Source organism: Bactrocera oleae, chromosome 2 (genome assembly GCF_042242935.1).
Source record: "Bactrocera oleae isolate idBacOlea1 chromosome 2, idBacOlea1, whole genome shotgun sequence".
NCBI classification, from domain to species: domain Eukaryota; kingdom Metazoa; phylum Arthropoda; class Insecta; order Diptera; family Tephritidae; genus Bactrocera; species Bactrocera oleae.
The window spans coordinates 43927112-43953923 of NC_091536.1; the positions used below are offsets into that span (position 1 = coordinate 43927112).

General features: G+C 38.3%; 1 protein-coding gene across 2 annotated transcripts in view; it reads right to left on the minus strand.

Annotated features, from left to right (window-relative positions):
* Window positions 1-26812, minus strand: part of lobo (lost boys) — a 375899-nt gene that overhangs the window by 109781 nt on the left and 239306 nt on the right. For both annotated transcript variants that reach the window (XM_070113050.1, XM_070113049.1), the window contains exons 3-4: window positions 25435-25794; window positions 24617-25331 (exon numbers count right to left, since the gene is read on the minus strand). In XM_070113050.1, coding sequence (XP_069969151.1) covers window positions 24617-25331; window positions 25435-25794 — 1075 coding nt within the window. The remainder of the gene's footprint in view (window positions 1-24616; window positions 25332-25434; window positions 25795-26812) is intronic.

Consider the following 26812-nt stretch of genomic DNA (forward strand, 5'->3'; position numbering starts at 1 on the left):
GATCTTTGAGTTTCATTAAGACAACTCACATATTAACCGATATGTACGGTATAAAGTCAACCTGAAGTTCGATAATCTTTATAAAAAGTATATCGGGGATATGTATAGTTTTGACCCGATTTTACTCGTTTTTGACACAGCGGCTCACTTGTGTTAGGAAAAGATTTTCGATGAAATTCAACAATATATCTCAGAAATTTACCTATATTTTAAGTAAAATATTAATTAAAGGCACTGAGATCAACACATACGGTATATGGGAGCGTGAAAAGTTATGGTCCGATTTCGATAATTTATAGACGTAAGATACCTTTCTTCAAAGTTTAATTCTGATATGCTCTTTGGTATTTGAGTTCTACACTGCAAGGTTAAAGAATCAGACGAAATTTTAAGTTGTGATATATGGGAAGTAGGCGTGATTGTAGTCCAATTTTGCCCATTTTCACTTACCAATGTCAAAATAATATCATGCGCTGAATTTGGTAAAAATCATTCCATAAGTTCCTGAAATTTAGATTTTTACCTATAGGTGGGCAGTGCCACGCCCATTGTCGAATTTCATAGAAAAATTTGGTTTGGGGGCCCGTACTACCCCACAGGTGCAAATTATAACTTTACCGCAATGGAGACTTTTGTAGAACGTTCAATTCTGAGGAACACCTAATGACGGGTGAGATAATTCTATCGAAGGCCGCTGATTTATAAAATTAAAAAGAAAAAAATTAAGTTTTACGTTTATTTTAGACGGAAAATCTTTACAGGCATTGGTCTAGTACTTAATATTAATATTAAGAGCTCAAACTTTCAGGGATTGTTTTTTGTATTTAAACAAAACTACAAAAAACAAGTTAAAAAAAGCACCCTAATTAAGGAGTGGGAGTGGTTATCATCCGAGTTCACTTATTTTCACAGTGTCGTCGGTGGTGTCAAAAATATTAGCCCTGCGGAAATTTGTGTGGTATAGCTTAAATGGTTTGGCAAAAATATATATAATATTTATTAGGGGCGGGTTCACGCCCAAAAATTTGTAGCCCATAGGTGTACTTTTTAGACCAACCCATTAAGTTACCAAAACTACTATACTCTGTAGCAACATGCCACGAGAGTATAAAAAAGTGCTTTCCGTATGTACACATATGTACGTAATTATGCAATTTGTAAATATGTTCTGCTATATATGTATAAATGTATATTAAGGATATATAAAGTAAATATGCTTATATTTATGTTGGTATTTCTTTTCCTCTCTTGCATTGTGTTTTATGTTATAAATTTGATTTACACATGTTGTGCCTTTGCTTCCTTAGTTTATGCAGCTCTAAGGTATTGCCGGAAAATATTAGCAAGAAAATACTGGAAACTTTTTTTGTTAAATTATGAGAACACAAAGGTAAGCTTACATAGGTATTCTAATATAATTGTATCGGGTGTATTTTTCGAGGTATAGAACTTTAAGTTTGCATTACTGTTCAAGATGGCCACCGATTTAAAAGCTGTCAAGTGATTTATTCTCAGTTTGGTTTGGCAATTCATCATAAATAGAATCACGCCTGAACAACGCTTGCAAATATTGCAATTTTATTTCGAAAATAATGGTTCTGTGCTGAATACGTATTGCGCACTACGTTCATTTTATCGTATGATGCGATGAAGCGCACTTCTAGTTGAATGGCTACGTCAACAAACAAAACTGCCGCATTTGGAGTGAAGCTAATCCTCAAGTGTATGTCAAAACACCGTTACACCAAGAAAAACTGAGTGTTTGGTGCGCTTTATGGGCTAGTGGAATCATTGGTCCGTATTTCCTCAAAAACGATGATGGCCAGAACGTTACAGCCAATGGTGATCGGTATAGAGCCATGATTACTAACTTTTTCCTTCCTGAATTGAACAACCATGATGTCTAGGAGCTGTGGTTCCAACAAGACGGCGAAACATGTCACACAGCTCGTGCCATCGATTTATTGAAAGACACGTTTGATGACCGCCTAATTTCACGTTTTGAATCTGTGAATTGGCCTCCAAGATCTTGTGATTTAACACCGATAGACTACTTTCTGTAGGGTTATGTAAAGTCATTGGTCTATGCGCATAATACACAAACGCTTAACCATTTGGAAGACAACATTCGCCGTGTTATTGCCGAATACGGCCACAAATTTTGGAAAAAGTTATCGAAAATTGGACGTCCAAATTGAACTAAATCCGAGCTAGCCGTGGCGGTCATATGCCAGAAATCATATTTAAAATGTAATGCCACAAGATTATCTTTCGGATAAATAAAATTCATGTCAATCGAATAATTCATCGTTGTTTTATAAAATAATAATTTTAAATAGAAGAACAGTAAGTGATTCTAAAGCTCAATTTACGTATACACATATTGGGCGTAGTATCATTGATTTCGACTGGATCAATTCTTCCAATATTGCTGATATCGTCGACTTAGAAGTATTGCAAAAAAGAAAACCCCTTTCTCATTTTCCTACAATTATCAATTATCAATATATGGTATTCTTCAAATAACTTCCAAGGTGAAATCGCCAGTTGCACGAGAGATACGTTTTTCCGCTGGAAGTCTGAACATAAAGAAGCTAAGATACTCAGGCAAAATAACTGCTAACTTTCAAGAAACAAATACAGAGCAGCTTAGTGAGAAGTTGTTGTCAGCCATCAAGGAGGCTGCAAAAACTGCAGACATGACATTAACACACGATAAGGCGTTCTAACGACTGGTTTGATATGGAAAGAAAGGAGAGTATGTTAATGGTCAAAAAGCTGTTCAAAACCTTTAAAATTTCTGCCTTTAATAAAGCAGACCTGGAAGCATATAGAAAAGTAAAACAAGAATTCAGGAAGTTAACGAAGTTAAAGAAACGTCAAGCAAATAAAAAGAATCTAGACAAATTTGTAAACACTGAAGACTAAAGGGAATTTTGGAAGGCCATAAAAGAGTCTAGAGCATGGAAACTACAAGATAATCCAATTACCATGGAGTCTTGGGAACAGTTTTATAGTACAAGCCCCGCTCCAGAACTTCCAGATGATACATTATTCTTCGGAGTTGATCATCCCGTATTGAATCAAGAGTTTACAATGGAAAAACTAAACAGTCCAAAATGAATTTCTGAAAAAATTGCCATATAATTGGATGTTGTTAACATTATGTTTGCTAAATAAAATCCTGAAAGAAGAGACTCCACCGGCTGACTGGTTCTACTAGCTTTAGTTCACAAGAAAGGAGACAAACTTGATCATCAGAACTATCGCGGTATTGCTCTCGTGAACCACCTGACAAAGTTACTCACTGGCCCGATCAATAACCGCCTTATTAAATGGATAAAATATAAAAAGATCATTCCTGAGTCTCAATCGGGATTCAGAGTAGGTCGGGGATGTCTGAATAATTTCTTAACTGTCGTCTTCGTCAAAAAAAGCGCTTCAGTATCTGCTTTTCGTGGACTTTAGGAGAGCGTTTGATTAGGTGAATCATCGGCTACTCTGGGAAAAATTATTCATGGCTGGATGCAGCGCTAAACTTATCCGGCTTTTGAGGAATAATTACAGCTCTGCATATTTTAAACTAAGAATAAATAATCAAACTTCCCAGAATTTTAATATCAAAGAAGCAGTGCTTCAGGGAGAACTACTCAGTCCATTACTATTCCTGATCTTCACTGCCCACTTGGAGCCGTTACTGAGAGAAAATAAGTGTGAAGGTACAAACATCGACGGGTTGATGGATATTCTTCTGCTGCTATATGTCGATGATTTGGCTTTGCTGGCCTCGTCAGCTGTAGACCTTCAAATTAAAATTGAGCTCCTTAGACAGTATTGTGCCAAAAATCAGTTACAAGACAACATCTCAAAAACCAAGGTTCTCGTTTGAAAACGTGGTGGTAAACTACCCGGTAACACGCACTTTTTTTTCGGTGGCAAGGAACTGGAAATCGCTAATGCATATGATAACCTAGGCCTAAAAATTTCCTCGGCCGGATTCAGTCGGACGACAGCTGACACGGCAATACAAAAAGCAAAAATGTCAAATAATGCTGCTCAATCCACTCTTATAAGGTCAAAAACTGATTCATTTGAATGCATCGCTAAGTTATTCAACAGCTCTATTGCAGCCATTTTACTTTATGCTGCCCCAATCTGGGCATTAAAATACTTGGAGCTGGTAGAGCAAGTGCAGACTGACTTTTTTAAGAGGATATTTGAACTACCAAGAAACACAGAAGGTGCGCCAATCAGGATTGAGCTTGGTAAATTACCCCCCGCGCTCCAAACTGTTAAGGCAACTTGGCAGTGGATTATTAATATCCTAGAAACGGATAATAGTCGCTATCCGTTAATTGCGCTCAAAAGACTAAAGGTACTAAATAACAATACAAGCTCAAAACATAACTGGCTAACTACCGTATTTATGCTCATCAAGCTGATTACCCCAGAACTCATCATTATCATCAGATTATTTACTGCAACAAGACCTGGATAGAGCTACAAACGCTTATTACCTGCAACTAATAGGCCAAAGACCTCTGGATGAATCAAGACCTAAGTTTCTGACTAGAAGAATTCATTTTCAAGCGCTTAAGGTATTTCTCCAAGCCAGACTTGCTGGTAACCATTACAATCATTTATCCCTAGACCAGATGTGCTATAATTTTAATCCAAGATAACAGTGTATAGTGTGCAATACAAGTGGTTCGGATGATTTGATACACCTCATTAATGACTGCCCTGAAGGACGATTATACCGCGGTGCTCAAAGCTACGGAAATAGTAAATAGACATGATTTTCATTCAATTAAATACTTTTTTTATTTTATACAATACTGCTGCCGGCTCAAGGCCTTTTGCCTGTGAGAATAATTGTATATTAGATTTTACTGTCTCACTTTTTATACTCTCGCAACCTGTTGCTACAGAGTATAATAGTTTTGTTCACCTAACGGTTGTTTGTATCACCTAAAACTAATCGAGTTAGATATAGGGTTATATATATATAAATGATCAGGATGAAAAGACGAGTTGAAATCCGGGTGACTGTCTGTCCGTCCGTGCAAGCTCTAACTTGAGTAAAAATTTAGATATCTTTATGAAACTTGGTAGACATGTTTCTTGGTACCGTGAGACGGTTGGTATTGCAGATGGGCGTAATCGGACCACTGCCACGCCCACAAAACGCCATTAATCAAAAACAAATAACTTGCCATAACTAAGCTCCGCATTAAGATACAAGACTGTTATTTGGTACACAGGATCACATTACGGAGGGGCATCTGCAGTTAAAACTTTTTTAAAAAGGGGGCGTGGTCCCGCCTCTAATAGGTTTAATGTGCATATCTCCTAAACCGCTAATGCTATAATAACAAAATTCACTAGAAGCAAATGTTTTTAGCATTTCTATTGACGGTGTGAAAATAGTTGAAATCGGGTGGCAACTCCGCCCACTCCCCATATAACGGTACTGTTAAAAACTACTAAAAGCGCGATAAATCAAGCACTAAACATGCCAGAGACATTAAATTTTATCTCTGAGATGGTATAAATTGGCTTTATAGAAACCGCGTTCAAAATTAGTCAGTGGGCGTGGCACAGCCCACTTTTAGGTGAAAACCCATATCTTGAGATCTGCTCAACCGATTTCATCCAAATTCGGTGCATAACGTTCTTTTCATGTTTCTATGTCATAGTGCGAAAATGGGCGAAATCGGACTACAACCACGCTTACTTCCCATGTAACACCATTTTCAATTCCATCTGATTCTTTCACTTTCCACTATGCAAATCAGGTAACAATGATTATATCGGGGTAAAACTTTGCGTGAATAATGCAATTAAAGTATGCCACCTTGCGGCCAAAAATTGTCTAAATCGAACCAAAACTGTTCAAACCCCTAAGTACTAACTATGTGGACCCCAGTGCCTATAGTTGACCTTTTACCGAAAATATCAGTCAATCCACAAAGAAATCTCAAACGAGTATACCATTTGACTTTGCGAGAGTATAAAATGTTCGGTAACATCCGAACTTAGGCCTTCCTTACTTGTTATTATTTATTTTAAATTTTAAAATTAAAATTGTTTTTTACGTACCTATTGTACGTATACTGTTATATATTCTAGAACAATAAATAAATTATTATTACTATATAATTAATTTTATTTATAATACCATAGACTTATTGTACCAAACTATTTGCTTCTCCTGCAAATTGAAACCGAAATTATTACTGCCTGGTAATCGTCTTTTAAACTGTTTTAAGGATTTTATGTTACAGGTTGTATGGTATGTTAGATAAAACCGTATCCAAACATACATATTTATATATACAAGTATAAAAAGTACATATACTTGTATAAAATAAAAAGTAAAAAATACGCTTAGTTTGATTCTGTAGGCTATTTTTAGATGTTTTTATGTAAGTTGCCCTTTTTCCTGTGTCCCAATTCCTGTGTTTTTGTTTGTATATTTATACTCTCGCCACATGTTGCAACAGAGTATAATAGTTTTGTTCACGTAACGGTTGTTTGTATCACCTAAAACTAATCGAGTTAGATAGAGGGTTATGTATATATAAATGATCAGGATGACGAGAAGAGTTGAAATCCGGGCGTGGTCCCGCCCCTAATAAGTTTAATGTGCATATATCCTAAACCGCTAAAGCTACAATAACAAAACTCACTGAGAGCAGGCGTTTTAGCACCTCTATCGACAGTGTGAAACTACTAAAAGCACGATAAATCAAGCACTAAACACGACAGAGACATTAAATATTATTTGGGATTGCATGAGATGACCTTATAGGAACCGCGTTCAAAATTAGACAGTGGGCGTGGCACCGCCGCATATCTTGGGGTCTGCATAACCGATTACAACTAAATTCGATACTTAACATTCTTCTCATATTTCTATGTAATAGTGCGAAAATGGGCGAAACCGATTACAACCACGCTTATTTCCCATATAACACCATTTTTAACTCCATCTGATTCTTTCACTTTCCACTATGCAAATCAAGCAACAATGATTGTATCTCGATAAAACTTTGCGTGAACAATGCGTTTAAAGTATACCATCTTGTGACTTCTCTAAATCGGACGAAAACTGTGTAAGCCCTTAGGTACTGAATATATGGACTCCAGCGCCTACAGTTGACCTTTTACTGAAAATATCGGTCAATGTGTAAGATTTAAAATTGAAATTCATATAATAAAATAAATAAATGAAACTTTCGATAATAGTAAGTCTTTGTGTCAAAAATTGATTGAATCGGATCAATGCTTCCTTTAATATAAAATTTTGTCAGCACCTGAAGTAATTTCCTTTCTGATTTGATCCTTGCAAGTTGCGAGAGTATAAAATGTTCGGTTACCCCCGAACTTAGAACTTCCTTACTTGTTTTTGTTTCTCTAAACGAAATAGATATAGAGTTATATACATCTATAAATGATCTGGATGACGGGACGAGTTAAAATCCGGATGCATGTCTGTCGGTCCGTCGGGATGTCCAAGCTGCAACTTAAGTAAAAATTAAGATATCTTGATGAAACTTGATACACGTGCTGCCAGGCAACAGAGTAGAGACAAGTTCGTGGATAGGCTTAATCGGACCACTGCCACGCCCACAAAGCGCCATTAGTCGAAAGCGAATAAATTGCTATAACTAAGCCGTAAATTAAGATACAGGACTCAAATTTCGCACAACGCATATAATTAAGAAGGGGTACCTTTAGTATGAAAACTGTGAAAAAGTAAGCGTGACCCCGAACCTTAATAAATTTAATGTATATATACGACAGGGTGAAAACCGGTTAAATCGGATGATAAACTCGCCCACTCCATAATAATCGGTTTTGTTAAAATTTACTAAAAGTGTGATAAATCGATAAGAAAATGCGTCAGAGACATTATATTAGGTAAAGTAAAGTTCGTTCGGTTTTTATCTAAGAGATGGCGTTATTGTCCATAGTACTAGTGTTACGTGTCGCATCATGTCATACTATACGGCGCTGAAAACGTGTTTATTCACGCTAAAAGTTTGTCTTTGACAGATTTCGATTGATTGACCCAGTACGTTGTGAGCGCTCGTCAAAGATGGACACCAGAAAAGAGAAAATTCGCTATATTTTACAATTTTTCTTCGATCAAGGCGAAAAAGCAGCCAAAGCGACTGAAAAAATTAATTTAGTTTATGGGCCCGATACTGTAAACGAACGTGTAGCACAAAAGTGGTTTGCTAGGTTCCGTTCCGGTAATTTCGATGTCAAAGATGCACCACGCGTCGGGAGGCCTGTCGTCGAAAATTGCGATAAAATTAGGAAAATAGTGGAAACAGACCGTCACGTGAGCACTTATTTAATTGCTGAGGAACTAAAGATAAGCCAGAAAACCGTTTGGAACTATTTGCATAACCTTGGATTTAAAAAGAAGCTCGATGTTTGGGTGTCACATGAACAAACGCAAAAAAACATGATGGACCGAATTTCCATCTGCGAATCGCTGCTGAATCGCAACAAAATCGACCTGTTTCTGAATCGGATTGTGACTGGCGATGAAAGATGGGTCACTTACGACAACATCGAGCGCAAACGGTCGTGGTCAAAGCTCGGGGAAGCGGCTCAGACGGTGGTCAAGACCGGATTGACGGCCAGGAAGGTTTTGCTGTGTATTTGGTGGGATTGGCAAGGAATCATCTACTACGAGCTGCTCCCCTATGGCCAAACGCTCAATTCGGCCCTCTACTGCCAACAACTGGACCGCTTGAAGGCAGCACTCATCCAGAAGAGGCCATCTTTGATCAACAGAGGCCGAATTGTGTTCCATCAGGACAACGCCAGGTCACACACGTCTTTGGTGACGCGCCAGAAGCTCCGGGAGCTCGGATGGGAGGTCCTAATGTACCCACCTTATAGTCCGGACCAAGTGATTACTATCTTTTCCTGTCCATGGCGAACGCGCTTAATGGTGACAAGATGGCCTTAAAAGAGGCCTGTGAAAATCGGCTCTCCGAGTTTTTTGCCAATAGGGACCCAGCCTTCTACGAGAGAAGTATAATGAAGTTGGCATCTCGTGGGCAACAAGTTTATGAACAAAACGGCACATATTTGACTTAAATCGGACAAATGCACATAAAGTTGTCATCTTTTGATAAATCAATAACCCAGGAGCCACATAAGGGCTTTATAGGAGCCGGTATCAAAATTGGACGGTGGGCGTGGCAGCGTCCGCGTTTAGGTGAAATCATATATCTCGGGACTTAATCGACCGATTTCCACTAAATTAATTATATTATTTTTTTACAATATTCTCTTGGTACAGTGCGAAAATGGAAAAAACCGGAACACAACCATACTTCCCATATAACACATTTTTAAATTCAGTCTAATTCTTTCACATTCCAGTATACAAATAAAGCACCAATAAATATATCGGAATAAAACTTTGTAAATTAGTCCCTCTAAAGTGCTACCTTATGACCGAAAATTGTCCAAAACTATTCAAACCCTTAAGTACCGAAAATGTGGACTACAGTGCCTATAGATAGAGATCTTGACAACATCCCTACAATACGGGCTACATGCCATGCAGCACGTGCAATTACCAAATTATTACGAGAATGGAGATTCGATAATTTCAAGAAATTGTGACATTGAATGGCCCCCAAGAAGTTGTGATTTAACAAAATTAGACAACCTATTGTGAGGTTATTTGAAGTCATTGGTCTTAAGCAATAAATCAAACTCTCTTCAAGCTTTAGAAGTCAATATTGAACGTGCTATTCATGACATACGACTTGATTTAGTGGAAAAAGTACTCGAAAATTGGGTGCATCGAATTTGTTCCTGCAAACGAAGTCGTTGAGGCCATTTGAATAGTGTTATATTCATAACTTAATTTGTATCGATTGCACTTCACGCTAAATAAAAAACATTTGAATTTTCTTAACAATTAATTTGTATTTTTTTTTTTTTAAATCATACCATTCCTATTGGATAACCCTTTATTTTCCAGGCATTTTTAGGCATTCATGCGGGACCGAGGCACTTTGTCCTCCACTGTCCAGCTCTTGCAAGACTAAGGTTGAAACATCTCGACAGTTTTAAATTCGGCGAACCAGAAGACAGCCTTAGTTGTTTGCAACACCTAGAACTAATCGAGATAGATATAGAGATACAGCCGAAACTGGCATTAGCTCTCTCAACAAATTTATGAAATGCTCAAAGCCTTATGATATATTATATTGGAGTTTTATGCACACAGCAGTGTTCTAAGCTGTCATATTGAGATCCTTGTTAGGATCGCCCTCGTAACCTAATACTCTTTCTCTTCTTCACGCGAATCGACTATTAGTAACCAGTCCCTACGAAATTTTCGCTTTGAAGGTCAGGCGAGCATATATCACAATAAAGTCAAGTTATTTATTGATATGTCGCAAAAGTTTAAGCTTTCATTTACCTGACGATAATATTGTTTTGTTCGTTTACTGCAGACATTTAAGGTACTTTATTGTTATACGTAAAAAACCAGTTGAAAAGTGTAATATTAACAATAATTTAAAGTAAAACTAAAGCATTCGCTCATGTGCACCTTTTTCTTTACTTTGATGAATAAAGTTTAAGAAATGCTCAAACGTATCAAATTATTGACACTTTCCTTTCATTCTCGACATTTCACAGTATAGACGTATAGAACTCATGGAATTATAGTTAGGTCTCTTATTTTATACACTTTACGTTTGAAATATAACTTATTCTTACTCGGTAAAATGTCATATAGTCCGTGTTTAAGATTTATTTTCCTCCTCCCAGGGAGGGCAATATAGACTCGTCGGTCGAGTTAAAGTTGGAGCCGTTACATATCCATTCCATCATTTGATGATTAGTTACATAATTAGTTGGCATTTAAGGACGCGTTCGAGACTTTAGTGCACAACCGGAAATTGCCCACCGCATACAAACTCGGTAAGTTGCGTTAAGCTGTTCCTTGCTCATCAGTGCCGTTGGTTGGTGGTGTTTATTCTGGAGGTTACGAAGAACTGTGGGCAGCTTTGAAAAAACGGTATGATGACCCCAAACAGTTGGCAGAAATTCATGTTGCGCGTTTCCTAAACCTTCCGTTGGCGTCAGAGGAGTCAGCGCAATCATTGCTGAATATTGTGGATGTTGTAAGCGATTCTCTGCGTTCGTTAACTGTTATGAATTTGCCAGTTGAAGAGTGGGATGCATTAACAGTACTTATCGTCGTATCAAAGCTCCCTCCTACAACAAGGCGCGAATGGTGCATGCACTGCTCTCCAACGGAGTTGTCCAGCTTATCGGATTTATTGAAATTCTTGGAGAAAAGAGCTCAAAGTCTGTCAACAGAGCTTGTTCGGGTCGCAAATAGTCCCGACACAGTATCTGGCCGTCCATATCAGGGCTTATCAACCACGCGCACCGTCAAATGCAACTATTCAATGTCTAAATAGTGTCCCTCTGGATGATGTCGCCAATGTGGCCGCAGGCACAATACCATTTTTTGTCTAGAATCACAGCACTCTGCTTCGCTTCCCGACCGAAGAGAGTGATAACTACTACCAGTACTAAACTGCAGCCCTGTCAACCGTTAGTACCGGCTCACACCACGTTATGACACCACGACTCTGTAATTGGATGCCATGCTCGGGGTGACCAGATCATACTTCTTGCTACAGCGTGATCACAAGTAAGTTTTATTACAGAACGCTTTGCTAATGCTTTGAATCTCCATAGAAGTAGCTGTGACGTAGCGGTCGAGGGTATTGGTGCATTATCCTGTACACGCAGCAAGGGCGTCGTGGCAATAACACTCAAGTCAATGGACTTGCAATTTTCATGCCCTCGTCATTAAATCTATTACCTCGGTGCTTCCAACAGCACAAATCTTTGGAAATCAGTATAAACACTTGGCTGGTCTGGAAATGGCAGACCCGCATTATGGTACTCCAGGAAATATTGATCTTTTGCTAGGAGCTGACGTTTGGGGTCTCATTTTGATGGGAGATACTATCAAGGTATCGAACCACATGTACAACTTACGAGTTTGGGTTGGGTTAGTTTTGGGCCTGCATCAACATCTTCAGTAAATAAGTCAGGTTTACGCTCATATAGCGCTCAAATTGTGGAAGGGTCTCGTTTAGACGAGATTGTAAGCAGGTTTTGGAAGCTCGACGAGGGGTATTATGCGGACGAGATTATTGATGATGAATGCGAGCGAATATTCTCAATGACTCACTCACGAACATCAGAAGTGCGTTACATGGTGTGCTTACTAATGAAAGCTAACGCATCACCCCTAGGCGACTCTTATGGCAGTGCTTTAAGACAATTCTATCGTTTGAAGCGTCGATTGGCCTCCTATACACTATTAAGTAACAAATATATTGCTTTAAGTACATACAGTGATTCCCGTCGTATATATCACATTCCGCATCATGGCGTACTAGACAAGTTTCGTGTCGTTTTTAATGCTTCAGCACCAACGTCAAATGGTGTTTCTCTAAATGATAAACAACGTGTGGGTCCAACCATTCAGAATTCGTTGAACGATATCCTTTCCCGTTTCCGAAGGTACACAATTGCTCTCACAACCGATGTGGAAAGGATGTTTCGCCAGGTTTTAGTAGCACCGGAGGATCGAGATCCCCAGCCTATCTTATGGCGCGAATCCCCGAACGAGGATATTAAAATATATCAGCTTACGACGGTGACAGGCGATGTGGTATTCGCAATAACAGACGCTGGCGGCACGAATTGAAGCCTGTTTGAATTCACGTCCACTTACACCCCTGACTGATGATCCTGAAGACAAATATGCGCTAACACCTGGATTATTTCTCATTGGCGCTCCCCTTATCGCAGTGCCAGAACCTACCGTAGCGGAAATTCCTGTTAACCAACTAAAGCACTGGTAGTGGTTACGACGAATACATCAACAGTTCTGGCATCGGTGGAGTAAAGAGTATTTGGCGACCTTACAAACACGAAGTAAGTGGCGGAGGCGTAACGAAAATATTCATGTTGGAGACATTGTCCTAGTCAGAGATGAAAACCTTCCCCCAACACATTGGCGACTGGGTCGCATAACAGAGGCTCATCCGGGCAGAGATGGCCTGGTACGCAACGCAACATTGATTACCTCTTATGGAGTGTGCCCCGGCAGTGCAGAAACTGTGCTTACTCTTACAACCCGACGATTTTGAAGCAGTAGCTTCGACCGGGCAGGATGTTTGAGATTTATTTTCTATTTTTTATTTTATATCCCACGATGCACCCTGTGCAAAGTGTTTCTCTATTTCCTATCATTCCGTACTTCAAATATTCGCATTAACTATTGTACTATTCTTGTAAGTTCTTCTCCTTTGGATCGCCGCAATAAACGGACGTGTTTTAAGTTTAGACCTGCCTTTTATTGAACAGTCCGTTTTTTAAATGCCAAATTGTACAACTACAATCTAATTGCCACTCAACCTAATATAATATTAATTTTGATACATTCATTTCCACATGCACAATTCAGTCCGGCATAAACCCGTTGATTTGCTTTGTCACACTGTAAACGTACTAACACAATGTCGTTTCGTGACGACCACAAACACGACATTGTGTTGATGCCTTTTCTGTTCGACAGAGCGAATGAACGATCAAAAATAATCAATCTGTATGCAGCAATCGAATGAACGGGTCTATTATTATTATTTCAGGATAAGTGGCAATTAGATTATAGTTGGACAATTTGATATTTAAAAAAAGGTACTTTATATTATTTATCAATTAAGAATTAGAAAGTTTTTAATGCATAAAATGTGCCCCTTCGACCGCACTAATCTATTCAGTCAACTGCTGATTGCAGACTAATAGCTTAAGCACAATACAGGTGACGGCGAATATTTGTCGTACTCGGCGACGCCATCGGTGTTTAGAACACACGATTGTATTTGAATATGAATACAATATGCAACAGCGGTAAATTTCGCCCACCATGACGTTTTTTGAGATAGAGCTATTTCTAATTTTATCGCCAACCACGGCGGCAAAAACGGCATCACCATATCAAAAAATTATTATTTTCAGTAAAAGTCTTAAGAATTAAAACAAAAAAATATTCGTCGTCGCCCGTATTGTGTTTAAGCTATAAGTTTACGCCGCTTTGCCCCTTTATAAGTTCTCGTTTTAGGATCCGTATGTATGTATACGCATACGATCACTCACTCTTTTAGCACTTTTAAGTGTTGCAAAACTTGATATTAAACAATTAAGGAATGGCTAAGTTCGGGTTTGGACGAACACCTCATTCTCTTGCAACTTGCGTTACGTATTACGTATAAGGGAGATAAGGGTAGTATTGACTTTATTTGATCTTTTTTTGGTTTTACGACATATTTTTAACTGAAAAAGATTCTCACTGAGTTTCATTAAGGTGCTTCACTTACCATCACCAAGATGTAAGAAGTAAAGTGAGTCGGATGTTTGACAATCCTGAATAGCAGCTATATAGAGGTGAGGGCAAGTTTTTACCCAACTATACCCATTTAGGCCATTATTAGAAAAACACAACCCCACAATTTTAATAAAATAGCTCACATATTGGCCGATATATGCGGTATAAGGTCAGCCGGAAGTTCAAAAATCTTTCTATTAGGTATATGGGGGCTAAGAGAAGTATTGACCCAATTCAATCTATTTTTGACGTACATAGATTGACCAACATATTCAATAATAAGCTCGCAATAGGGACTGGAGTTCACATATTTGGTAGCTTGAACAGTTGTACCCCCATTTTGACAAATTTGAGTCTTAAGGTGGAACACCTTAAAGGCACTATTTGTGCATAGTTTCATCCGGATATATTGATTGGTTCTTGATTTGTATACTGAAAAGTGAAAGAACCAGATGGAGTTAAAAATATTATCTGCCGAATTCGATTGAGATCGGTAGAGTACCTATTTATAAATAATTGTATTCGACTCTGATTTTGAGTTAGTTTAATAAAATATCAAATATTATACATTCAAGTTTATTTTTTAATTACTAGAAAGTATCGAGACTGGCAACATGTGATGTAAGAGAGAAATCATCCAATTTTCGCGGATATCCCACCATACTGTCGGTAGAAGCGGTGATGAGTGTTCATTTACATTGCGCTCTCATCAGATAAGCCGTATCAGCTGATTCGGTCTACGGTTTTGCGTCGGTCACTAACTGACGCATAAGTCATATCAAACACTCGTGCCGAAAACACATTCAAATTAATTCGCCTGATCGTACACAAAGTTGTTGACTGCTTCAAGTGCCGACCAGGGATGAAATTTGACAATTTTTAGTTGTGCCCAATTTAGTCCGAAAATGGAGTTGCGAGTGCATTATTTTAGCCATAACCCGAAAAAATTTTCTATAAAAAAAATTGTTTTTTTTTAACATTTCATTAACACAACAAAACCATTAAAGGTATTTTTAATACGTGTATATTAATTCGATTTTATAATACATATGTATGTTAATGTGTATTACTAACTTCATATGAGCTTATGTTATAAATAAATTAACAAATATGTCACCTAGATCTAATAATTAGTTACAGCATGTTTTCTCCATAAGCTCAATCCCATATATATATAGCCAAAATAATGGTCAACAAGCAAGGAAAGGCTTAGTTCGCGTGCAACCGAACATTTTCTACACTTACAACTTGCAAGTATCAAAGACGGGGAAAAACTTTCAGGTTTTGACAAAACTTTATATGAAACAAAACTATTAAACTCTGCAGTAACGCATTGCGATAGTATAAAAATGTGGCGAATCAAATCAAAATAAATTTTTTTACGAAATCGTGAATGAATTGCAATTCAATTTGTATCTTATTAACTTATATTATATATTAGGTTTAGTAAAAATTTCAATCCGTTTTTATCCAAAAGATGGCGTTATTGTCCATAGTACTAGTGTTACGTGTTGCACCATGTCATACTATACGGTGCTGAGAACGTGTTTATTCGCGCTAAAAGTTTGTCTGTGGGCGCTCGTCAAAGATGGACACCAGCAAAGAGAAAATTCGCTATATTTTACAACTTTTCTTCGATCAAAGCGCAAAAGCAGCCAAAGCGGCTGAAAAAAATTAATTTTGTTTATGGGTCCGATACTGTAAACGAACGTGTAGCACAACAGTGGTTTGCTAGGTTCCGTTCCCGTAATTTCGATGTCAAAGATGCACCACGCATCGGGAGGCCTGTCGTCGAAAATTGCGATAAAATCATGGAAATAGAAACAGAAAACCGTTTGAAACCATTTACATAACCTTGGATTTAAAAAGAAGCTCGATGTTTGGGTGCCACACGAACTAACGCAAAAAAACATGATGGACCGAATTTCCATCTGCGAATCGCTACTGAATCGCAACAAAATCGACCCGTTTCTGAATCGGATTGTGACTGGCGATGAAAAATGGGTCACTTACGACAACAACGAGCGCAAACGGTCGTGGTCACAGCATAGGGAAGCGGCCCAGACGGTGGCCAAGACCGGATTGACGGCCAGGAAGGTTCTGCTGTGTGTTTGGTGGGATTGACAAGGAATCATCTACTACGAGCTGCTCCCATTTGGCCAAACGCTCGATTCGGCGCACTACTGCCAACAACTGGAGCGCTTGAAGGTAGCACTCATCTAGAAGAGGCCATCTTTGATCAACAGGGGTCGAATTGTTTTCCATCAGGACAACGCCAGGCCACACACGTCTTTGGTGACGCACCAGAAGCTCCGGGAGCTCGGATAGGAGGTCCTAGTGCACCTACCTTATAGTCCGGACCTGGCACGAAGTGAGTAAGGTTATATATATATAAAAGATCAGGATGAAAGCTGTAACTTCAGTAAAAATTGAGATATCTTTATGAAACTTGGTACAAATATTTCATGGTACCGTAAAACGGTTGGAATTGCAGATGGGTGTAATCGGATCACTGCCACGCCCACAAAACGTCATTAATGAAAAACAAATACATTGCCATAACTAAGCTCCACAATAAGATACAATAATGTTATTTGGTATGCAGGATCAAGAGAGGGCATCTGCAGTTTAAATTTTTTTTAAAAAGTGGGCGTGGTAATAGGTTTAGTGTACATATCTCCTAAACCACTCAAACTATAATAACAAAATTCACTGAGAACAAATGTTTTTAGCACCTCTATGGAGAGTGTGAAAATGGGTAAAATCGGGTGACAAGCCCGCCCACTCCTTATAAAACGGTACTGTTAAAAACTACTAAAAGCGCGATAAATCAAGCATTAAACATGCCAGAGACATTAAATATAATATTATCGCCAGATGGTGATACCGCCCACTTTCAAGCGAAACCCATATCTTGGGATCTGCTAAACCGATTTCAATCAAATTCGGTACATAACATTGTTCTCATATTTCTACGTTATAGTGCGAAAATGGGGGAAATCGGATTGCAACAACGCCTATTTCCCATATAACACCATTTTTAATTCCATCTGATCCTTTCCACTATGCAAATCAAGCAACGATGATTGTATCGGGGTAAAACTTTGCGTGCATAATGCGTTTAAAATATGCCCCTTGTGACCAAACATTTTCTTAATCGAACCAAAACTGTTCAAGCCCCTAGGTACTGAATATGTAGAACCCAGTGCCTATAGTGGACTTTCTACCGAAAATATAGGTCAATGTTTAAGATACTTGTATATATTTTAAATTAATATAATAAAATAAATAAATGAAACTGTCGATAATGGTAAGTCTTTGTGTCAAAAATTGGTTGAATCGGATCAACATTAAATTTTGTTTTAAAATTGGTAAAACTTTTACCGAAACGTTTCAATTGATGAAACAAGTTTATGGCGATGATTGCATATCCCGTAGCAGAGTGCACGAGTGGTTTCAACGTTTTCAGAGTGTTCGTGAGGACATAAATGACGATGAACATGTGGGCCAACCAAAATCCGTGATCTCCGAAAATTTCGTCGAAACTGTGCGTGAATTCATAAAAAATCAGCCGCAATCATCATTGAAATTCATGGAAATAGAATTGAACATCTCCAAAACATCGATTTATCGCATTTTGACCGAACATTTGGACTTACAAAAGGTGTGTGCACGTTTGTTCCGCACAAATTGACTGACGACCAAAAATTGCTCAGAATTCAACATTCGAAGGACATCATTAAAGAGGCAAAAAAATACCCGAACTTCCTTTACAAGACTGTGACTGGTGACGAAACGTGGTGTTTTCAATATGATCCTGAAACGAAATGCCAGAGTGCTGAATGGAAGGCGCCGGACGAGCCGAAACCCAAAAAATCGCCCCTGGAGAAGTCAAAAGTGAGGACAATGCTGATTTGTTTTTATGATTCCAAGGGTATTGTCCACAAAGAATTTGTTCCACCCGGCCAAAACGTTAATGCGGTATTCTACCTTGGAGTTTTGAAGCGTTTGGTGCGCTGGATTCGAAAAATGCAATTGCCGATGAAAGGAAAGCGTTATGCAGACGTGGAAGCCATTCAAAAGGCTTGCACCGGCATACTGACGGCCATACCAGGCAACGAGCTAAAACACTCGTTCGACATGCTTTTGGACCGTGCAAAAAGCTGTATTAAAGCAGAAGGGGACTATTTTGAGTAAAATAAATTGATTTTGCCGATAAAACCATTTGTTCTGTCTTTTTTTTATTATGGCATGAATCTTTCATATCCCAGAGAAGTTAAGAATTCGAAAAAGTAAAGTACCCCATAACAAACTACTTAACTTTTTCGAACATATACTGTAATACATTTTAAAAATGCGTTCAGCATACATGTTAAGAGGTCTCACCCTACAAGAACAGGGACAGTCATTTGACTGATCATATGACAGTCACAGCTGAAAAAATTTTGTTAGCGCGCAGAACAAAGTTTCTATCATTTTCTTAAGAGCCTTGTGCAAAAACTGACATTTTAAAAATGCGTTCAGCATACATGTTAAGAGGTCTCACCCTACAAGAACAGGGACAGTCATTTGACTGATCATATGACAGTCACAGCTGAAAAAATTTTGTCAGCGCGCAGAACAAAGTTTCTATCATTTTCTTAAGAGCCTTGTGCAAAAACTGATGTAAACAAACGTATGTGTGTGAGTTTGCATCTCTCTTTAACGCATGGATATTCGGAACTGATTCACTATAAATCTATCCTGCTCACTCTCATGTCTTTTCCTGAGTCATCGCTGACCATAAATCCATCATAGCTGAAAATTGTCAGTTATGACTGAAACGCTATCATAGCTGCAACTTGTCAGTTATGACTGTAATTCTATCACAAGTCAAAAATTCTTTTGCGCAGTACACAATATAATTTTTACTTCTTTAACAAATTCAAAACTTTTAATGTGCATTGTGGCATACCCTTTGTTTCCTACGCTTCGTTGTTTCAATATGAACTGTCACGCAAAGCGAGGAAAGTTGTATGTGAATGTGCCCCTACGATGGGACAAAGCGACAAAGAAATTACAGCTCAAATAGTCACCGACATTCCGTACTTACCGCCGGTATCAAACCAAATTTGCCAAAAGTTATGCCCGTAGTTGCAACGCAGAAATCAGTGGTTCTCTTTTGTTTTCATTTCACCAATTTTGCCATTGTTCTATTTGTGTACACGATTTTTCACACAGAATGTCGGTGACTGTTTGCGCTATTAGCATGTGCTAAATGAGCGTAAGTGATCGTCGACGTAAACACACGGATTGTGTAACGTACCTCCATATATTTGACTCCACTGTGTCCCCTGTAGCCTCCTTTTCACTTATTTTAATTATATTGACGACAAGCGACAGGCAGCATCTGTCAAATATAGGTTGGCCGTTATTTCCCTACCGCTTTTTTGTCTTTTGAATTTCGCGGCTATGTACAAAGCGCTACAAAACAACGCTATGCATGATTAGTTTGGATATTGCGTTCAACAGTTATAGACGTGTAAACATGGAGTTCACTAACGCCGAAATTCGCGCTATTTTAAAGTTTTCCTTCGTTAAAGGCAAATCCGCTAGAGAAACGTTCCGTGAGATTAATGGTGTTTTGGGGGATGGTACTCTATCACTTCGAACCGCGGATAAATGGTTTCGACGATTCAGAGCCGGTGAAAACGACACCATGGATAAGCCAGCCGGCGGAAGACCTGTGACGACAAATACCGATCAAATCATGAAATACATCGAGTTAGACCGGCATATGGCATCTCGTGACATCGCCCAGGAGATGGGAGTTAGTCACCAAACCATTTTGAACCATCTGCAGAAGGCTGGATACAAAAAAAAGTTTGATGTTTGGGTGCCGCATAATTTGACGCAAAAAAACCTTCTGGACCGAATCAACGCCTGCGATATGCTGCTGAAACGGAACGAACTCGTCCCATTCTTGAAGCGGATGGTGACTGGCGACGAAAAATGGATCACATACGACAATATCAAGCGAAAACGGTCGTGGTCGATGGCCGATGAATCGTCCCAAACAGTGGCCAAGCCGGGATTGACGGCCAGGAAGGTTTTGCTGTGTGTTTGGTGGGATTGGAAGGGAATCATCCACTATGAGCTGCTCCCATATGGCCAGACGCTTAATTCTACCATCTACTGCGAACAACTGGACCGCTTGAAGCCACCAGGACAACGCCAGACCACACACTTCGTTGATGACTCGTCAGAAGCTACGGGAGCTCGGATGGGAGGTTTTGTTGCATCCACCATATAGCCCGGACGTAGCGCCACGTGATTACCACCTGTTCCTGTCCATGGCGAATGCCCTTGGTAGTGTGAAGTTGAACTCAAAAGAGGCTTGTGAAAAGTGGCTGTCCGAATTCTTCGCAAATAAGGAGGGGGGCTTCTACGAGGAAGGTATTATGAAGTTGCCGTCTAGATGTAAACAGATCATCGAACAAAACGGCGCATATTTTAACTAAATCCGATCACTGTAACACTTTTTATAAAGCATTGAATGAAGAGCAAAAAAGCGGAAGGGAAATAACGGCCAACCTAACAATATACACACTTTATTATGGGCACAGTTATTTAGACGGCACGACACGAAAGCGAAATTTTCTTGTCCGGCCAATGTCGTCTTGAAGCCAACTTCTCGATTATTTTGAAGGCGGCAGCCACATATCAAAGAGCTTATGTAAAAAATTTCGTTGTTGCAATACTAAAATTTTTTTTTGTTGAATAAATCCGCCAAATTCTTTCAAAACCACACAAATTGTAGAGGGTTGTCCACTAAAACTGAGTCGATTTTAACAAAAAACAAAAAAAAACACTAATTTTTAAGGAAATTCAAATATTTTTATTTGTTATTTCATGTGAAGTACAATCGATACAATTAGGCCATTCAAAAGAACGAATTCGATGAACCCAATTTTCGACTACTATTTCCACCAAATCAAGTCGTTGTCATAAATAGCACGTTTGATATTGACTTCTAAAGCTTGAAGAGAGTCTCGTTTAGTGCTAAGGACCAATGTCTTCAAATAATCCCTTAAGAAATAGAATAATGGTGTTAAATCACAACTTCTTGGAGGCCATTGAATGTCACAATTTCTTGAAATTACCGAATCTCCAAACTTTTCTCGCCATTTTTTATTTGTTGTACGGGCCGTGTGACACATAGCCCCGTCTTGTCAATCAGATCAAATTCTTTCAATTGCGGTCATAAAAAGTTGTCTATCATCGATCTATACCGCTGTCAAACTGTCAGTTTAGATGAATGTAATGGTTGTTCATGAATAATTTGTGGATCTTCTCCGCACCAGAATCGACAGTTTTTTTTTACTTACCACGCAACTCACCAAAACCATAGCGACCATAAAATGACAAGCGCACAAAAAGTTGCAATTGGAGAATGATTATTTTCATAATTGAATAATTTGTAAACATTATTCTTGCGTATATCTTTCCATGATGAAATTGTAAACATTACTGAATACAATGAAAACAAAATTACAGATCGTGACATATTAAGCGACACTAGGAAATCATATCCCCCCTATTGAAAAGCCGGGTAATTATGGCGCAAACGCCATTCCCGGATATCAAAAATTACACCCACGAGTTTTTCGAATTACGAATAATCGCAAGGGTCACCTTAGCAGAACTGCGTAATGCTGGAAACAGTCGCCTACGATCCTCTCTTCCATACTTACTGTCGTATTAAACAAAAGTTGTTAAAAGTTATCCCCGTAGTGGCAACGTATAAATTAGTTGTTCTCTTTTGTTTTCATTTCACCGCTGGTGCTATTACTCAATTTGTATACATGATTTTGCACACATTTAGTTTTTAGTTATAAATCCTACTATAAACAAGTAAGAAACGCTAAGTTTGGATGTATACGAACATTTTATACACTCGCAAAGTTAAATGGTATACTCGTTTTAGATTTCTAGGTACTGAATATGTGGACCCCAGTGCCTATTGTTGATTTTTTACCGAAAATATCGGTCAACATAGAACAAGGCGGCAAGATTCACAAAGAAATCTAAAACGAGTTTACCATTTTGAGTATGAAATGTTCGATTACATCCGAACTTAGCCCTTCCTTACTTGTATTATTATAATTTTGAGCTTTTAAATTATGAAAATTATAACTAAAAAACTAAATGTGTGAAAAATCGTGTATACAAATAGAACAGTGGCAAAATTGGTGAAATGAAAACAAAAGAGAACAACTGATTTCTGCGTTGCCACTACAGGCATAACTTTTGACAAATTTGGTTTGATACGGGCGGTAAGTGCGGAAGGGGGGAATATCGATGACTGTTTGAGCTATAAGCATGAGGTGTACTCTTTGTCGCAATGCACCGCTAGTACACATATTGGATTGTTGGGAGCTTGATAAGTTACTTAACTGTCTCGTGGGAATTTTGCTGAAATAGCTGTAGTGATTTGTGAGTTATACATACATGCTTTTATATTAGGTCAAGTAAGATGTTCGTTCGGTTTTTTATTGATTTTTCAAAAGATAATAACTTTTTGTACATTTGTCCGATTTAAGTCAAACATACGCCGTTTTGTTTGTAGTTGTTGCCAACTTGATGTCCCTTCCAAGCCAATTTTCACAGGCCTCTCTTGAGGCAAACTTCTCACCATTAAGCAAGTTTGCATTGGCCAGGAAAAGATGATAATCACTTGGTGCCAGGTCCGGACTATAAGATGGGTACATTAGGACCTCCCATCCGAGCTCCCGGAGCTTCTGGCGCGTCACCAAAGACGTGTGTGACCTGGCGTTGTCCTGATGGAACACAATTCGGCCTCTGTTGATCAAAGATGGCCTCTTCTGGATGAGTGCTGCCTTCAAGCGGTCCAGTTGTTGGCAGTAGAGGGCCGAATTGAGCGTTTGGCCATAGGGGAGCAGCTCGTAGTAGATGATTCCTTGCCAATCCCACCAAACACACAGCAAAACCTTCCTGGTCGTCCATCCGGTCTTGGCCACCGTCTGGGCCACTTCTCCGAGCTTTGACCACGACCGTTTGCGCTCGATGTTGTCGTAAGTGACCCATCTTTCATCTCCAGTTACAATCCGATTCAGAAACAGGTCGATTTTGTTGCGATTCAGCAGTGATTCGCAGATGGAAATTCGGTCCATCATGTTTTTTTGCGTTTGTTCATGTGGCACCCAAACATCGAGCTTCTTTTTAAATCCAAGGTTATGCAAATAGTTCCAAACGGTTTTCTGGCTTATCTTTAGTTCCTCAGCAATTAAATAAGTGCTCACGTGACGGTCTGTTTCCACTATTTCCATGATTTTATCGCAATTTTCGACGACAGGCCTCCCGACGCGTGGTGCAACTTTGACATCGAAATTACGGGAACGGAACCTAGCAAACCACTGTTGTGCTACACGTTCGCTTAATTTTTTCAGTCGCTTTGGCTGCTTTTTCGCCTTGATCGAAGAAAAATTGTAAAATATAGCGAATTTTCTCTTTGCTGGTGTCCATCTTTGACGAGCGCTCACAACGTAATGAGTCAATCAATCGAAAAACTGTCAAAGACAAACTTTTAGCGCGAATAAACACGTTTTTAGCGCCATCTCTTAGGTAAAAACCGAACGAATATTTTACTTGACCTAATCCATATGTACATTTATCCTATTATGGGGGGAAACCACTTTAAAAAAGTTTTCGGTCAACAAATGCCCCTCCCTCCTGTGATCCCTTATCGAAAGACAGTTTTATATCTTAATTTTAATATTAATAATTTTATAGCACTTTTAATGTTCTCATTTAGTACATTTTAAGGATCTTAATATGGTCGAAATCAGAAAATACTTATTCTGTTTTCTGTTATATCACGCTAGTTTAGTATGTAAGGTGTAATTCAGATATTTTTCAAAGTATGAAATCTTTTTCAAGCGAGAAATTTCTTTATAGTATTTCGTGTTGTTGCGAAAATAGGTGAAAACTGATAATAAACGCGCCCACCTAAATACATAATTTTTTTTTTCAAATTTACCTAAAGTTAGTAAAACCAGAGAAACATTAAATTCTTTATATAGCATTTAATACTACATATAATTTTAATTCTCATATAACACAAAACCAGAATATTTCAAAAGAACTTACACCGAAGGCTGTCGTGTCGACCTTTAAAAAATGTTTCCTCTATTTTTCCGTTTTCATAAAATAGTTTTATTTGCTTGAGCAAATCTGACCTATTTTCATAATACTGCCACCGTATGCTTGGTTCTTTATACTCATCATCGTTATAGAGAGTTAATTGCTCAGATTTTCCATCGTGTTGAGAATATCGCGAAAATCGTTCGTGGACCGCACCAGCGTAATTAATAGTTTTTTGTAAGTGTGGAAATCTTTCTTCGAATTCTCTCAGACCAATATGCAGTTTATCTACCCATGACCGTATTGTGTCTAAATGTTTTTCTTCCCCTATCAATCTTACGCTTTCTGAGATGTTTTCATCAGATCCGGCAGTAAACGAGCGCGTTTCTGGCGGCTCTCCTGGGAGAATATGCTCCCAATCTTTGGTATCTTGTAAATTCCAGCGTAGTTCACTGACCCTTTGATAGTTCTGCATGTTCACGTAATAATTTTGGTGATCCCATACACTATCAATAATAATGTATTGCTTGCAATGGGTATCACAAATGAAGCCTGTGGAAGGCTCAATAAAATGCGCTTTTGGTGGCGCGAGGACCTCGTCACCCTCGTCGTTCACGTATGTTTTTTTTGGCTTGATACTCCAAGGAGCGTTATCAACAATTACGACCCAGGCATGAGACCGTCTAAAGTGATATCTATCTACAGCAATCAATTCCATTTCCTAATCAATAAGTATATGAATATATGTATAAATCAAAATAAAGACGAGGGAAACGTACACATAAATAAAATTTTTAAGTACATTAGTGCAGTTTGCATGGTACCTCTAACTCTAAACGTTCTGCTTCTAGCCGCAATCGTTTTTCGTCTTCTTCTTTCTGTTTCATCATTTCGACAATATTTTCTTCTAGGTGGCTTTCTAAATCCGGCATGGCACGTAGTTTGTATTTTTGTCCCGCCCAGACTTTTGCATTTTCCTTTTTTTCGGTTTTGATCTCTTTGATTTGGTGTGGATATGGGACATTACGTTGATCATTGAAAACTGTCTCTGCCCGCGCAACCCCAGATACTACCATTGCAGGGTAGCCTGCGCCAATTAGCATGCTACAAAGCAAAGTAGCTATTTCAAAACTATTTCCTCGACGTTTTCGAAGAGTGCTTGCTGGTGACACTAAACGTGTTGGCTGCAAAATCAAATAATTAAAAAATATATATATTTGAAACATTTGGACTAAACATTTACACACATATATTCGTAAACTACATTATATCTATGGTCTTTAAATACCTAATTAATTTTTGTTACTCAAAGTACTACCAACCAATTACAAATTTGCAAAGTCTTCTTTGAACAAACAATTAATACTTAATACAATAATTTAGCACCGCTAAAACCCCTAAAAATCGTCCTTATATGAACTTTTTGACTCAAATGATTTATGGTAAACTATGCCTGATTAGTGATTCTTGCTTATACACTGCCGCTCTATCGATTTGATTCACTAACTTGGGATGAATTTTTTATATTTTTCCTCAGTATTACTTATATTTACAAATTGTTTATAGAACCATATTTTATTGCCAACTACTGTGTGCTAAAAAGTAACTACAAATTTGGTTCAACAGAATAGGTTTGCGCTTAATATAATATGTAATATGTATTTCAGTTTGTGATGAAATTTAGGGCACACATTTTTTTGTTATTAAAATTCATATTACTTTTTTTTAAATGAAAAATGTGCCGCGGAAACCAACATTTCGACTAGTGCATTATAAAAATGCTTCTTGCATTAACCTTTGACATTACTCAGGTATAGTCGAGAACATATTTTTAAGCAATTTTATAAGTAAAGAACTCACACACTTACTGAAATATTCAGCATAAATTTTGTTAGAATTACGAAAATCATTATATCTAACACATGTGCTAAAAAGTCCCGGGCCTCGCGCAGAGATGGCGCTAGTTTTATTCAATTCACTTCATTCAGTTAGTACTAGCCTTCAAAACACAGCTGTTATAATTCCATGACATTCTATTCATTAGTTTGCTGCTTATTTACGAGTTATTGTGCTAAGAGTGACGCTACTTTAAAAACAATGGATGATAAACAATTTCGTGTTTTAATTTTACACTGCTTCTTGATAGGAAAAAATACCGTTCAAGCGAAGCAATGGTGTGAAAAGTGTTATGAAGATTCCGCA